General features: G+C 37.8%; 1 protein-coding gene across 5 annotated transcripts in view; it reads right to left on the bottom strand.

The window, feature by feature from the left end:
• DACH1 (dachshund family transcription factor 1) overlaps nucleotides 1-15,569 on the bottom strand; it is a 315,224-nt gene that overhangs the window by 26,525 nt on the left and 273,130 nt on the right. For all 5 annotated transcript variants that reach the window (XM_075852323.1, XM_075852322.1, XM_075852320.1 and 2 more), the window contains one exon: nucleotides 4,345-4,496. In XM_075852323.1, coding sequence (XP_075708438.1) covers nucleotides 4,345-4,496 — 152 coding nt within the window. The remainder of the gene's footprint in view (nucleotides 1-4,344; nucleotides 4,497-15,569) is intronic.

Consider the following 15,569-nt stretch of genomic DNA (forward strand, 5'->3'; position numbering starts at 1 on the left):
CGGCGTAAAAAAAAAAAAAAATACATTTAAAACCCCAGAATCGTTGTCTTTTGGTCACCATAGCGCTAAAAAGAATGAAATAAAAAGTGATAAAAAAAATCGTATGTACCAAAAAAATGGTGCTAATAAAAACTATAGCTCGTCCCTCAAAAACTAAGCCCTCACCCCACTCAAACTATGGAAAAATATAAGTTATGGCTCTCAGAATGTGGTGAAACTCAACAAATTATTTTTTTTAACCAATAGTTTTTTCTTTGTAATAGAAGTAAAATATTACATTTTTTCCTATTTTCTGTTGTCTAAAACCTGAGTGTGTCTTATAGTCAGGTGCGTCTTATAGTCCGAAAAATTTGGTACTTTAGGTTTAATAACCCTATAATAAGGAATTACATTACCAGACTGGAATCTGGGTCACATTATAAGATATTACATTGATACAACTGTCATGAAGTACACGGACAGAACATGAAAAATTTACAATAAAACTGTGTTTAGTTGCTGCCTTTTTGTTGTAACAGGACAGCAAATCTTTCATTTGAAACTACTTGCATTATTCAGCAATGCTCTTTGTTTTACTGTACTTCATCAGCAACAAACAATTAGCAACAAATGAAAGAGATCATTACATGAAGTGCCCCTTTAGATCACCCCAATTAAAAATTTAGTTTAGCTTTATTTTAATTCAGAGATACTAAATTCTAATTTTCTGCTCTGATTGATCTTGTTGACTTATCTTTGAAAGATGTACTCTCTATGCAATGTCTAGAGATTATTTAGCAAGATGCCAATGTTGGCACCACTTAATGTGTTGATTGGTTGTATTATCAGAAGCTGAATAAACTACATAAATGAATAGCACGCAATACATGTAGAATTAACAAAATATATCTTTGTGTTTGAAGTGACTATTTTCTGGCATTTTAGCTAAAATGACTGATGTGGGATTATCATTTTAGAAGCGTTGTATATAATGCCGAAGCAATGTAGAATATACAGTACTCAATATTTATATATAATATTATTGAACTTAATGATAAAAAAAATAGTTAATGGCTGTTTAGAAAAACAAATAAATAAATATATATATATATATATATATATATACACACAGTATATATATATATATATATATATATATAAAAACATATATATATATATATATATATATATATATATATATATATATATATATATATATATATAGATATATTTATACTGTGTATATATACTCGGTTCAGCCATAACTTTCAAACCAGCTGCCCTATATTGTGTAGGTTCCCCTCTTACTGCCTGAACAGATCTAACTCTCAAGGCATGAACTCCACAAGATCTTTGAAGGTGTCCTGGGTAACCTGGCAACATAACGTTAGCAGCAGATCCTTTAAGTCCTGTAAGTTGCAAAGTGGACCCTCTATGAATATGATTTTTTCCATTGAGATCTGGGGAATTTGGAGGCCATTCAACACCTTGAACTTTTTGCAATGTTCCTCAAAGCATTTCTAAACAATTTTAGTATGGCATGGTGCATTATCCTGCTGAAGAGACCTCTCCTATTAGGGAATACCTTTACCATGGAGGGGTTTACATGGTCTGTAGCAATGTCAAAGAGGCTCTGTCACTAGTTTAGTAATGCCCACTCTCCTAGCTAATCTAACAGGCAATGACACACTAATAATGCTAGTGAAACTTGTGTCCCAAAAAGTTTATTATTTAAAAAGTTATGAGCTTTTTTCTAAATATGCCAATGAGGCTATACTAGACAAGTGGGTGTCCACACCAGCGTTTCTTCTGAGGTGCAGCTATCTCACAGCCTCTGACGCTGTCCTATCAGCATGAAGCTGCTTCACACAATGTGAGAGACTGAGGCTGGGGTAGGAAGGGGGGTCAATTAAAGCAGCTATATCTCGGGCCGTGGACCACCTAGAACAATATGAAAGATGAGATTCTAATGCCACCAGGATCTCTGTTCTAGCTGTGAAACAACTGGACGTATCACCAGTTGAAAACACAGTTAATGGAAGCTGTATACTATATGATCACCCTGTGTTTCTGGGCAGGGAAGGGGGAGAAGCTGTATGCTCATTGGACAGCGTCATACAGAAAACATTACACCACCCAGAATGAAAAGCAAGAGTTACCTCCCATATAGCCACATTAGCATATTTAGAAAAAGGCACATAACTTTGCAAATAATAAACATTTAAAAAAAAAAATGAAACTGTAGTTATCAGCATCATATCACCTATTAGTTTAGTTATGAGATAGGGCATTGATAAACTAGTGACAGATCCTCTTTAAAGTAGGTGGTACGTGTCAAAGTAACATCCACAATAATGTTAGGACCCAAAGATTTCCAGCAGAATATTCCCCAGAACATCACATTGCCTCCACCAACTTGCCTTCTTCTCATAGTGCATCATGTTGCCATCTCTTCCACAGGTAAGCAACACACATGCACCTGGCCGTCCACATGATGTCAAATAAAATCCAATTTATCAGAGCAGGTCACCATTTTCCGTTGCTCCGTGAACCAGTTCTGATGCTCACGTGCCCATTTCTGGAGTTTTCAGCGGTAAACAGGGGTCAACATGGGCACCTTTCTATTATAGTCAGTATTAACTTAACTTTTTTTAACAATTTGTGCTACAGTAGCTATTTAGGTTTGGACCAACTGGGCTATGCTTTGCTCCCCACGCTCATGGGCTCTTTTCACCCTGTCCCCAGTTCACTGGTTGACCTTCCTTGAACCACTTTTGGTAGGTACTAACCACTGCATGGAATAGCCCACAAGACCTACTGTTTTGCTCTGACCCAGTCATTTAGCCATCACAATTTGGCCCCTGTCAAAGTCATTTAGATTCTTATGCATGCTAATTTTACTTGCTTCCTACACATCAACTGTTCACTTGCTGTCTAATATATATTATCCATTGACAGGCACCATTGTAACAACATTAAAGTTATTCACTCCACCAGTCAGTGGTTTTAAAGATTATGTACACCTTTGAAAAAATCAGTGTGATTGTTGCAACTTTGTAATTACTTTTTATTAACAATTATCTTTACTTTTCCAGATACAGCTGCTTTGTATCCTGTATACAGAATCTGTATATAGCGCTGAAACCTGTATCTGTCAGGCCTGCGGCATTGATGGGTTTAGTGAAAGCTCACCTGACGGATTCAGGTCTCAGTGCAAGATACAGCTGCTCTGTATACAGGATACAAAGCACCTCTATCTGAAATCGTAAAAATGATTTTTAATAAAAAGTAATTACAAAGTTGCACCAATCACACTGATACACATTTTTTATTAAAAACAAAAAAATCATTTTTATTTAGTGGGTTTCCACTGAAGACGAGATCATCATGTGTCCTGCTGTTCTGAACCATTGTATGACATGTTGTGCATTGAAATCAATGGGTTTTCATAGATTTAAATAGACACCAGTAGTTTTCCAGAGATTAACTTTGCACTGGTCCCGAGCAGGGGATCCCTCTCTATCTAGCTAGCATTCCCTAATAAGGAATATAAAAGAGAATGTTTAATTAATGAGGTTGTCTCACCACAACAACCCTATTTCAAATGAAGCTGGCCTGGTGATCAGTTGCCACAGGTCCATATTCTGAAACCCAAAGCAAACAGCTGATATCACCGGAGAAACTTACGGCTGACCATATATGAGTTTCAGTTCACATAGCATTTAGGTCAGGTTTTCAAAGCGTTCATCTTTTGCTTTCAAACGCAGTGGCCAGATGTTTGCTGGTAGTTGGAATAATTTGAATTTTGTGTTAATAATGAGTGATAAAGTGGTGCGAGGGCTTCATAAATATGGTGTATTGCCTGTAAAATATAGCACAAAATATAATACTAAATCTGCCTAAATGCGTTTTGGTTGTGCCATTTTTACTTACAAAATGAAGCACTTTCTAGATGTACGGTTTTTGGTGGACTTTTCTACCCCTCCCTCGAAAAAAAGAAATGACTGAAACCTGCAACTGCCTGTGTGACCATTACTTACATTTTTGGATCAGATTTGGTACATGTGGGAAGGAGGCATTAGAGCCCAAAAATCTCTTCATAGTAAGGCCAAGCTTCTGGGTTATGTGTTGGTATATTTAAGGGAATTACACATCACTTAGCATATGGTTGGTACCATCTTATTGGGTAAAGATCTAAATTTGCTCAGGAACCCTTATCGTTGGCATATGTACATACATACACACTGCATACATATGAGCATTATGTGGTATTATGTGACTACTTACCAGCATAATGATATTTATATTTTGCAACATTTATTTATTATCTGATGCATACTGTGAGACATTAGATGATAGGCCTACCTGGATATTAGTTAGAAGTGTCTCTATAGAAGACAGCCCATCAGGAAAAAGAAAGGGAGAAGGAAAACCAGGATGTAGCGGTTGTCCATGTCCAGACAGAGAGAGTTTGTCAAAGCTGTCTCTCGCAGTTGGTGTTGAGAGCGGGGTCTCATCTGTATGTGATTGAAACAAAAATATAGAACAAGTTACGCTTGTCTGTTTTTATTAGACCTCAGTAATGGTTTCCCTAGTGGTTTCCAGAACATTTATTGCAAATTGGTTCTTGCTATCAAGAGAAAATGCTTTCTGCTGAATTTTCTTTAATGAAAAAGCTGTGGAGATACAACAAGATAACATTAATGAGTAACTTTATAAGCCTTTTAAATGCGGTCTCTAATGAGACTGAGTTTACAATGCAAGAGAATCTTTCTAAAACAAATATTATCTCACATATACTTGTGATAATATATTCAAACTGACTTTATGACTACCTCCCAATTATCTCATTTTAGTTTGGATGTACTGTGCAAAGCTTGACAAATAGAGGATGATATTTAACTGAAGCAAAAACATTGCCTTTCATAATATTTAGGCTTTTCTACATTTACTGGAAAGAATAAGCAAATAAAATACTGTATATAGTCGTGTATAAAATGTACTGAATTAATATTCCCTGAGTGGTTTAACGTGCTCAAGAAAAATGTAGCTAAATATTTTAGTACATCTAATTATATTCCATAACCTATCAATACATATATATATATATATATATATATATATATATATATATAATATAATTCACATTGTCACAATGAATAGGGGTTGTCCAGTTTAGAAATCCAGTTTTGACATACCCTTTTAGGGGATTCTGATTTAATAGAACGTGTTCCCCTGTGCATGTCTGCATTGCTTGAACTGCTTAGTCCATCCATTGACCGTGTGCATGGCATGTAAGAAGAAGATTATGAGCAGACATACTAACATTGCTGATGGTTTCCTTTAGCCTTCTCAGCCTGTGTCATTACATCAGTATGTTCTATTGGCTCTCCTACCTCTTCTCTTGTAGCTTAATGTCCCTGTCAGTGTGAATGCCCTCCCATGCCCAGTGTCACATGCCTTCCGCAACATATTGACTGCAGAGAGAGATATTGTGCAGGAATGGCCTACATTTGAAATGGCCTTCACTTGAAAATGTTACCATCTATAGTGGTTTTTATGTTCAGTAGGAATGTTAAAATAGTGAACATAAATGTATGGTAGAACTTCCCTGTTATGGCAGAAAACACATTTATAAAATACATTTTTATATTTTGAAAACATGAAATAATTAATATGAATGAATTGACTCTGTTTATTGGTCTAATCACATTGCTTCAAGTTTAAACTTTACATTTTATTAATGGCCACAACAAGGTATACAGCTAGATAGAATAACCAATTCTGTGGTTTTAATTGTTTACAGAATGCAAACCTACAAATGTAATAAATATTGAAAAAATAAATCTTTCTGCAGCATTGAGTACAATGTAACATTACAGAAACAACAAATCAGATTCTATCAAATGTACCAGTAAAGTAAAATACTACACTGAATTGCCGAGCCTAATAAAACTTGTGTCCGGTTCTGTAAAGCTGGAAAATCGGTGGTAAACCTCGACAAATGTGCCACTGGGGCTGATAAAATGCAATATAAAAGTATCCGTGCATTGAGACTAAAGTGCTTAGTAAAATAAAATACCTTTCTCAAGGGGAAAATTCCTACTGTATAGTTTACACTGTCATTCAGTTTCCTTCATTGCAATGACTTAGAACTGTATGTATACTGGGGATTATTTACATATCAAATAGCGGCTGTATTGAAGACATAAAGCTGCTCCTCTAATGTGAAAACAGCAGGGCAAAAAGGTTATCTGTTGGTATAGTTTTTTTTCACCCTTTTCTATTAACCCCTTAGGCCATTTCAGACGTGGCGGAATTTTTCCGCTGCAAATGTTGGTGCAGATTTGGGGCAATTACACAACGAATCTGCAGCAACATTTGCATATTTGACAGGTAATTCAGACGTTGCAGATATCACAGCCGACTTGCCACAGATTTCAGTTTTTGTAAGGCTGAAATCCACAGTGAAATTCCGTTGCTTCTCCGCAACATGAGCATGCTGCGGAGGGAAAATTCTGCACCGCAGCCTAATTTCCGCAGTTATTTTCCGCAACGTCTGAACTAAGTTTACTAAGGATTCATAGAAACAAATATAGAAAACGGGTGCTGCAGAATTCCACTGCGGACTGTCCGCAGCGAAATTCAACAGCAATTCCGCCACGCCTGAACATAGCCTTAAGGTCCAGGACACTTTTTGCTTTCATTTTGCTTTTTTTCTCCCCGCCTTCCAAGAGCAATATCTACTTTATATTTCCATTGACATAGCTGTATGAGGTTTTCACAAACAAATACACCGTAAACAGTGAGGTCCCTGTTCTTCCCAAACCTCTGTCCCTACCTACTTGCACGACCCGACCTAAACGACGGCGCACAACTGGGCGCCGTCAAGGCTGGGCTAGTACAAGTGAAACTGACAAACGTATAAGACAGAGACAGTACGAAATAACAAAGGGTCACCTAGGAAGTACACGGAGTGAGAGGCAGGGCAATTGGCGGAGTCAAGAGGCGGAGTCAGGCAAGCAGGGTCAAACCGGGAGAGTGCAGAAAGACAAAAGTCAGAAGGCAAAGAAAAGTCAGGAGTCCAGACAGGGTCAGGGGTCACAAAGGAGTCAAAATGCAAGTCGCTCAGGGGAGTCTGAAACAAGGGAAAGCACCAGGCTAGATAACTCTAATTACAGGCAAAGTCCTACTACCCCAGGCTGAACTAAATAAGGAGAGGGCGGGAGCGCAGGAACAAAGGCCAGGCTTTGATTGGCCTGATGTTCCTGAGCTCCTTTTGGCTGCAGACTGCCTCAGTCTGCAAGGCTGGGCGATGACCGAGTGAGTGACTCTCGATGTCCTAGAGACCGAGGGAGCCGTAGGAAGGGAATACGTAACACAGGTCTTGTTTTTTGCAGAATAAGTATTTTTTAATGACATCCTTTAATGTACAATATTATGAAAAACTTTAAAAACTTATCTTGTAGGGTGAAATGTATTAGAAAACAGCAATTCCCCCATTGTTTTTTGGGTAATGATTTCACAGGATTCCCCATACAGTAATAATGACATGATAACTTTATACTGCAGGTCCGCACAATTAAGGCATGACCACACGTAGCGGAATTGCTCTGGAATTCCGCTGCGGACAGTCCGCAGCGTACACGTTTTTCCATTGCCTTCAACAGCTTTGTGGTTGGGTTAATTTACACGTTGCGGACAATTCCGCTGCGTAGCATAGGCTGCGGAGCGGAATTTGGTGTCCGCAGCATACAATGTTGTTGCGGACGTGTAGCGGACTTGTTGCGAACTCATTCTGGAATTTCTCCATTGACTTCAATGGAGAGTCAAAATTCCGCAATGAAGTCCGCAGATGTTATGTAGATGTTATGAGTGCTGCGGAGCGTATTGGTTTTACTAACATGACATTTCTTCATTCTGGCTGGACCTATGTATTTCTAGGTCTACAGCCAGACTGAGGAAGTCAATGGGGCTCCCGTAATTATGGGTGACTACGTGTGTGCACCCATAATTACGGGTGACTACGTGTGTGCACCCGTAATTATGGGAGCGTTGCTAGGCGACGTCAGTAAATAGTCATTGTCCAGGGTGCTAAAAGAGTTAAGTGTTCGACAGTAACTGTTTCAGCACCCTGGACAGTGACTACCGATCACAATATACATCAACCGGTAACAAAAATAGAAGTTCATACTTACCAAGAACTCCCTGCTTCTTCCTCCAGTCCTGCTTCCCAGGATGACGTTTCAGTCTAAGTGACGGCTGCAGCCAATCACAGGCTGCAGCGGTCACATGGACTGCCGCGTCATCCAGGGAGGTCGGGCTGGATGCCGAAAGAGGGACGCGTCACCAAGACAACGGCCAGGTAAGTATGAAATTCTTTTACTTTCACTAGGGAAAGTGCTGTCCCTTCTCTCTATCCTGCACTAATAGAGAGAAGGGAAGCCCTCTTCCCCTCAATAGGCAACGGCTAGTCCGCATCAATTTAATGCCCATTTTGAGCAGAGCCGCAACAGAATCTGCAACGCAGATTCTGTGCGGCATTGATGCGGACCGTAGCGGAAGAATTCTGCCACGTCTGGGCATGACGTGACGTGATCAAATAGAAGCAATTAATGTTTACTTGGTATTATTTTATTTTTTTTCAGTATTCACCGTGTGAGAAAATAGCGTTATATTGTAATAATCCAGACTTTTACGGACGTGGTGATGCACATTATATGACATTTTTATTGTTTTTGTTATTTTACATAAAAAATGGGAAGATTTTTTTTTTACTTTTAACATTATTTAATATTGTTAAAAACGTTATTAAATATATTTTTAACTCTTTTTTTTATCCCACCAGGGAACCTAAACATGCGATCATACATTTGTATTGCAATAAACTGTACTTCTAACGGTCTACTGTCAAGCCCTGCTTCTGGCATGGCAAATTAGGAGGACTAAAATTACTTGGAGCCTTCATTAGGCCCCCCACTGCCATGATAACGCATCAACACAGGTGACCGACAGGATGATAACCCACCTCCTCTGTCTAAGATGCTGCAGCCAATATTGACCTTGGAATCCAAGCGGTTAAACAACCGGGATCTGGGTTATCTCTGAATTCGGCCATTGGAGTGAGGTGTCAGCTGTACACTGATGACAGCTGCAGTGTATGGAGGCAGCTCAGCCCGTGAGCACTCTCCCACTCCCACTATGACGTACCAGTAAGGTCAGGAGAATCTGTGTGTGTGATATTGATCTTGAAATCTAAAAACCTGAAAATATCTTTATTCTTTACAGCCTAATTCCTTGCCTGACCATTGCATTGGGCTAAAATATATTACCACATTACACCTAGAGCTACATGTCCAGTTTTTGTAGCACGACAGCTCCAGTTTCAACTGTTGTGCGATTTATGTTTCATCCTCAATAGCAACTGTTGTGCAAATTGCATGTGACTTAAGTGTCCATTTTTTTTTTTTGCCATGTCTTTCCTATTGATAAATTTGTCAAGTGACAGGTACATGCAACTTTCCTAAAATTTCCATGCAGATGTAACTCAATGAGTTTCTTTGTACTGCATTAGAGACACATACTGTACGGATCCTGAATACACTGCCTATAGTATTCTATGGGCCCATGCTGAACCTGTCTATGCCTTTAATTTTCACACATATTTTTTCACATAGACTCCAGCATTGTGGCATTTTGCAACACATGATCTATAACAACGCCATTCTTCCCTAGAGTCATTGCTCCAGACATTAAAATGGCCTCTATTTCTCTACTCTCCATTTTTGAGTTTTACTAAGCTCATTTGAATATAGTCCTATCCTGCTTTATTCACTTAGTAACTGAGTATCCATGCTAGAAGTCCTCCTTAATAAGATTTAACAGTTCATTATACTCAGGATAGATGAAAGGCTAACAGAGATCAGATGCACCTATTTTCATCTACACAAAACAAAAAAATTGCAGATGACCACAATGTAGGTTGCCAATTTTCACTGCCCCATCATCAGTAATGTCGACAAATTCTAGTATAGACCACGGATCAGGTATCTATGAAGGTGAGAAATACATGGGATTGTTTATACCCTAAATTAAGCTATTTAAATCCAATTTCTAGCGTGAAAATACAGTACATCATGTTTTGTGGCCCAAAAATTCTTTACACAAAGCAATTTACAATTTATTTTTAAATCTTCCAAACATATTAAGCAAGATGCATGAATCAGTATTACAGATCAGTACATCTAAGGTGAACATAGATCTGCAGGTTACAATTACACAACAGATGTTTAATGCAATATAAAACTGTCTCTTGTAAATGACTGATTAGTCTCTTTCCATTTCAAAATACTCCCAGATTATTTATTTTGTTCTGGTCATAGCATGAAAGCATCCTATTAAATCAAAACAATTGATCTTGTTCAGCTTTTCATGTTTCTGTATTATTTATGTATTTATGCTTGTTTCTTAAACAAGCGGAAACAGAAAAGAGCAGATAAGTATTTTGTTTATGCTTACAAATCAGCATACAGATTAAATGTAGTTTTTCTACCTCCAATAATCCCTCCATGCATGCATATCCAACGATTAAGAATAGACCATGGATATTTTTGATGATTTTTTTAAGTGTTTTTGAGACAAGGTAGTGAACAGTGATTGAGTCAACCATTGACCGATCACCCATTCTTGGCAACCAACCACATCACCAGATAATCCAGGAAGGTCGCTATATGCAATCTCAAAGTGATATTACACACTACAATGACATCATTGGATCAAATGTGCATGCTTGAAATTAGGAGGCAAACATAAAATCCTTGCTGTGAGAAAATACAATTATGATAATGAAATGGAAACTTGTGCACTTTAAAATATGACTGTGGGGAAGATGATGAAACAAAGTATTGTAGACCACACAGATAGAAACAAAACTCAATTCATAATATAGTAGTTACACTGCCAAATATCTCCTAAATTACACAACCACAAAAATCAGCAATAAGACTTTTTTCTTTTAACTTTTTTAATGCTAATGAAACAATGCAAACAAACAGGTTGCATTGGTTCTGGAAAGGCAATTGTATCCAATAGTATAAAATGATCCTTATAAGTACATACAACTTTTTTGATCACTTTTTTTTATTTCATTTTTTTAAACACTAAGGTAACCAAAAAAACGATTCTGATGTTTTAATTTCTTTTACGCCGTTCACCGTGCGCGTTAAATAATGGTATATTGTAATAGATCGGTCTTTTACGGACGCAGCCATACCAAATTATTTTCTTTTTTGCAATGTGCTGGGGAAAAATTTGTTCCCCAGCACATTTGTTCCCCTAGGGGACTTGAACCAGCAGCCACTTGGTTACATGTGGAGTTACTGAAACAGCGTAACTCGCTGAGCTACGCTGTTTCCGTAACTCCCATAGTAGTGAATGGCAGTTATGGAAGAAGCGTAGCATGCGAGCTACGCTGTTTCTGTAACTACTATTCAGTTCTATGGGAGTTACAGAAAAAGCATACTGTAGCTCAGCAAGTTACGCTGTTTCAGTAACTCCACATGTAATCAAGTGGCCGGGAGAGCACAGAAAGCTAGAATGGGGTTTAGAGGGCCCCGTTCTAGAGATAGGTGCAGGTCCAAGAGGTGGGACCGCATCTATCTGACATTTATGACATATCCTGTGGATATGTCATAAATGTCCTTCATGGAAAAACTCCTATAAATGCTGCGGTCGCTATTGATCGCGACATTTAACTAGTTAAAGTGGTTTGCCATAAAACACATGTATCCCCTATCCACAGGATCAGGGTGACAAGTGGGATCCCTGGGGGTCCGACTGTTGGACCCCCGGCGATAAGGAGAACAGGGACCAAAAGTCACCCAGAGCGCTACATGAGAAGCTTGGACTTCTGGGTTCCGTGTCCGTCTTATTTGTTTAGCAGCTCCATAGAAATCAATGGAGAGCTGGTAACGCATGCGCAGAAGAATCCCATTCATCTCTATGGAGCTGACGGACACAGAACGCGGAAGTCAAAGCTTCTCATGTAGAGCTCTTGCTGACTTTCGGTCCCCGGATAGTAGTGTGAGTAGTGCAAGTCTTCTCAGCGGCACGATCCAACTGGGCCTTAAATCAGTATCAACAGAAAAAAATAAAAAAAGACAGTACTCACGTCTTCATGCAAAAAAGAGCTTAAGGTGTATTCCCACCTCTGGGACCTGCACCTATCTCTAGAATGGGGGCCCTTTAAACCAATCCTACCTTCGACCATTATCGTTAGGCTCCAGAGACTGAGTTATGGGCTGGCTGGAAGTGCGGAAACAGCCGAGCTTGCTGAGCTATGTGGTTTCCGTAACTTCCATAAAATTGAATGGGAGTTACAGAAACAGCAAAGCACAGTGTGCTACACTGTTTCCAGAACTCCCATTCACTTCTATGAGAGTAATAGAAACAGAACAGCTCAGCAAGCTTGGTAGTATTCATACTCCCGGCCACCTCGTAACTTAGTAGAAGTCCAACGATAGCGGAAGATGGTAGAATAGGGGTCAGGCGATCCAGTTCTAGAGATAGGTGTAGTTCCTAGATTTGGAACCTGCATCTATTTGACATTTATGGCATACCCCGTGGATACACCAAAAATGCCTGAGACTGAAAAACCCCTATAATTTAATTATATTAGCATTAAATAAACTCTTGTTTGCTTGAAGACGTGATGCTGTCTACTTTTTCTTTTTCTGTAAATTGATATTTAGGGCAAGTGTAAATGGTTGAATAATTCCAAAATAAGGAGTACACAAATTTTTGTCCAGAGTAAAACTATCCACATATAATTATATAATTTCTGGTCAAACTTTATACCCATGATTTCCTCACTAACAGACATTTCTGGCTTAGATGAATGTGCACATTAAGCCATAGGGGGGGGGGGGGGTGGATAAGTGGTTTCAAGTCACCTTTGGTATCTGTTATGTCAACCAAAACTGGTCAAATCCAACAAGGCTGATTGAATTTCCAGAATAAAATCTCCTTTAATCAGAAATACTACATGAACTTGGGCTTATTTTAAAGCATGGTCTGGCGTACTTTACCACTCATGTTATTAATTTATTTTTACCATTATAAAACCCCATAAGGGTGCATAACAGTTCTCATTACTGAATCTGTTGTATTAAAATATCTCTTAATACAATATAAAAATCAATATAACATATAGTAGTGTACCAGCCTATAATATTAATTTCAGTCTGTGTAATATTTCTTAATGGTAGACAAGTCTATCAGCTAATACAAACAATACTTTGAACTTTCTTATAAAGGAAAAGGAATCGGTAAGAAAAACAAGGGCTCTAAGAGCAATGAAGAAATGTAATGTACACATTTTTCCATTTAGCTTGTGTCACTAAGGTTCACCATTTAGATTCCTTACAAGTTTACCGTTCAGTCATAGAGGTCACATCCATTATGATCCTTGTCAACTTTTTGATGACATCATATTCTATCCATCAAAGGTTCCTGGAGCTGCCTTTCCATCTGTGCACAACATCTCATCATATATATTCATTGAATAGCAATGTCCACAATTACTTTAGTCGTATACAGACAGAACCTTTCCAGTTATTAGCTCCAATATGTCCTTAAATGCTGCTATCTAGAGATATATTTTTATGTTGTATTTAGTAAATCCGCGGTAAAACAATTTATTCATGGGATCAATGTTGGGAATTGAATCTAGAGTGGAATGCTGTTAACAGACACCGCAGTCCGCAAACTGTGTATTTACACTGAAATATGCGATATCAACAAAAACATATTTCTTTAACATAAATATGTTTCATTATTTAGATTAATGGAGAAAGTACTATTGGCAATTTCCTTTGGCGCATATTTCATTTCAGCTGTGATCAACATTGTACTAAAATAAAGTCAAGTATAACAGCCGCTCTCTGCCCATCAAAACTCACAGACGTCTGCCAAGTACTTGTAACAGCTGGTGTTACATTAATTAGTTTAAACTATTTATTTCATCCATCTCCAGAGCAGATTGAGCAAAAACATTAGAGATTATTCTAGCATCTGTAAGTATGCTGCAAACATTCACTGAAAGAAAGTTGGAATATTAGTTGTAAGCTAATACATGATTTAAAGCTGAAGATGGTTTGTTTAGAATGTAAAACAGTGCGATTCAGTGATCTGTGCAATATAAGCCCAGTGTTCATCTCTGAGACTATAGTAAAAAGTATGCAAATTGCTCTTTGCAGTTACCAAAAAAGTCTTCGAAAATATAATTAAAAAGAGATAGTAATTCTTGGCAGAATGGCTCATTAAACAATGTATGTCAACTACTGGATGACTCAGAATATTAGTCAAAAATTTTTATGTTTATTAACTGGAATGAAGCCTTAAGAATGATAATCAAACTGCTGTTATAAGTGGTTGTAACAATCTCAATTAAAATTACTTTGATGGACTGAGATAAATATTTAAATGGAATTATACTCCTAAAATCCATATCCTCTTGCCTTGCATCTTTTTTAAAAGCATACTAATAGAGTTTATGATATGTTAGCTCAGTTTAGGTGCATTCCGTAGACCAAAGGAGACCAATCTTATAAATTGTGTTAATTGAATAATATTCTATTAAAGAGGTGTATGTTACAAAAAGAGATTGGATGTGCTTATTAGACAAAAAAATAAAACTTAAAAATTGAATCCATATTAAAACAGATCATTTCCTGCCTCCTAGGCTGGGTGAAAATAGGTTTAGAATGGAACATTTCAAAGGTTAACTCGCAAATTTTAATCAACAAGATTTCTTAGATATATAGCAATATATTATATGAAAATGTTTATCAAAAGGTGATTATGTTTTATAAGGAAAGAAAAGCTAAGGTATCTCCAAATCAATGTTATTGGCTGTACAGCAAGACTTCGGTGCATTGTTCCTGCACTAACACACTGAATCCAGGACCCCTATACAGTAGTTAAAGGGAATCTGCCACCAGGTTTATGTTGTCCTATCTGAGGGAAATATAAAGTAGTGCCAGAGACCCAACCCTGTATTACTCACTTGTCAGCGTTCAGTAATTTTTCTAAAGATTCGTGAGATGTGACTAGCCCCACCCATCGGACTCCTGAGAGCGAGCACATCATTGAGAGGACTCCTGGCTCAGCTCGTGCTGCAGGAGACAGACAGCGATTTTATAATAATGACTAAATATTACAAATTAAGTAAAACAATGCTGGAATCAGGGTCCCTGGCACTACTTTATGTTACCCTCAGATAGGGCAGCATAAACATGGCGACATATTCTCTTTAAATTTTCATTCCAATCTTCCAGTCAAAGAAAAAGCTCTTGGGCCCTCCAGTTAATAATCGATGTCATTATATGCATCATATATCTCATATACATAAAACTGTATAAAATCTATATACTATCATATGCTCATTTATATTGAAATAGCGTCATAGAGTAAGATCACTTAAAAGGGTTCTCCAGAAAGTTACATTTTTTTCTTAGGGACTGCAAATTATATTTTTTTTCAAAAAGCAATACTTACTTATTCTTGCTCCCGGCGATCCAGCGCACTGGCGG

The sequence above is a fragment of the Rhinoderma darwinii genome, chromosome 2, assembly GCF_050947455.1.
Source record: "Rhinoderma darwinii isolate aRhiDar2 chromosome 2, aRhiDar2.hap1, whole genome shotgun sequence".
Taxonomy (NCBI): domain Eukaryota; kingdom Metazoa; phylum Chordata; class Amphibia; order Anura; family Rhinodermatidae; genus Rhinoderma; species Rhinoderma darwinii.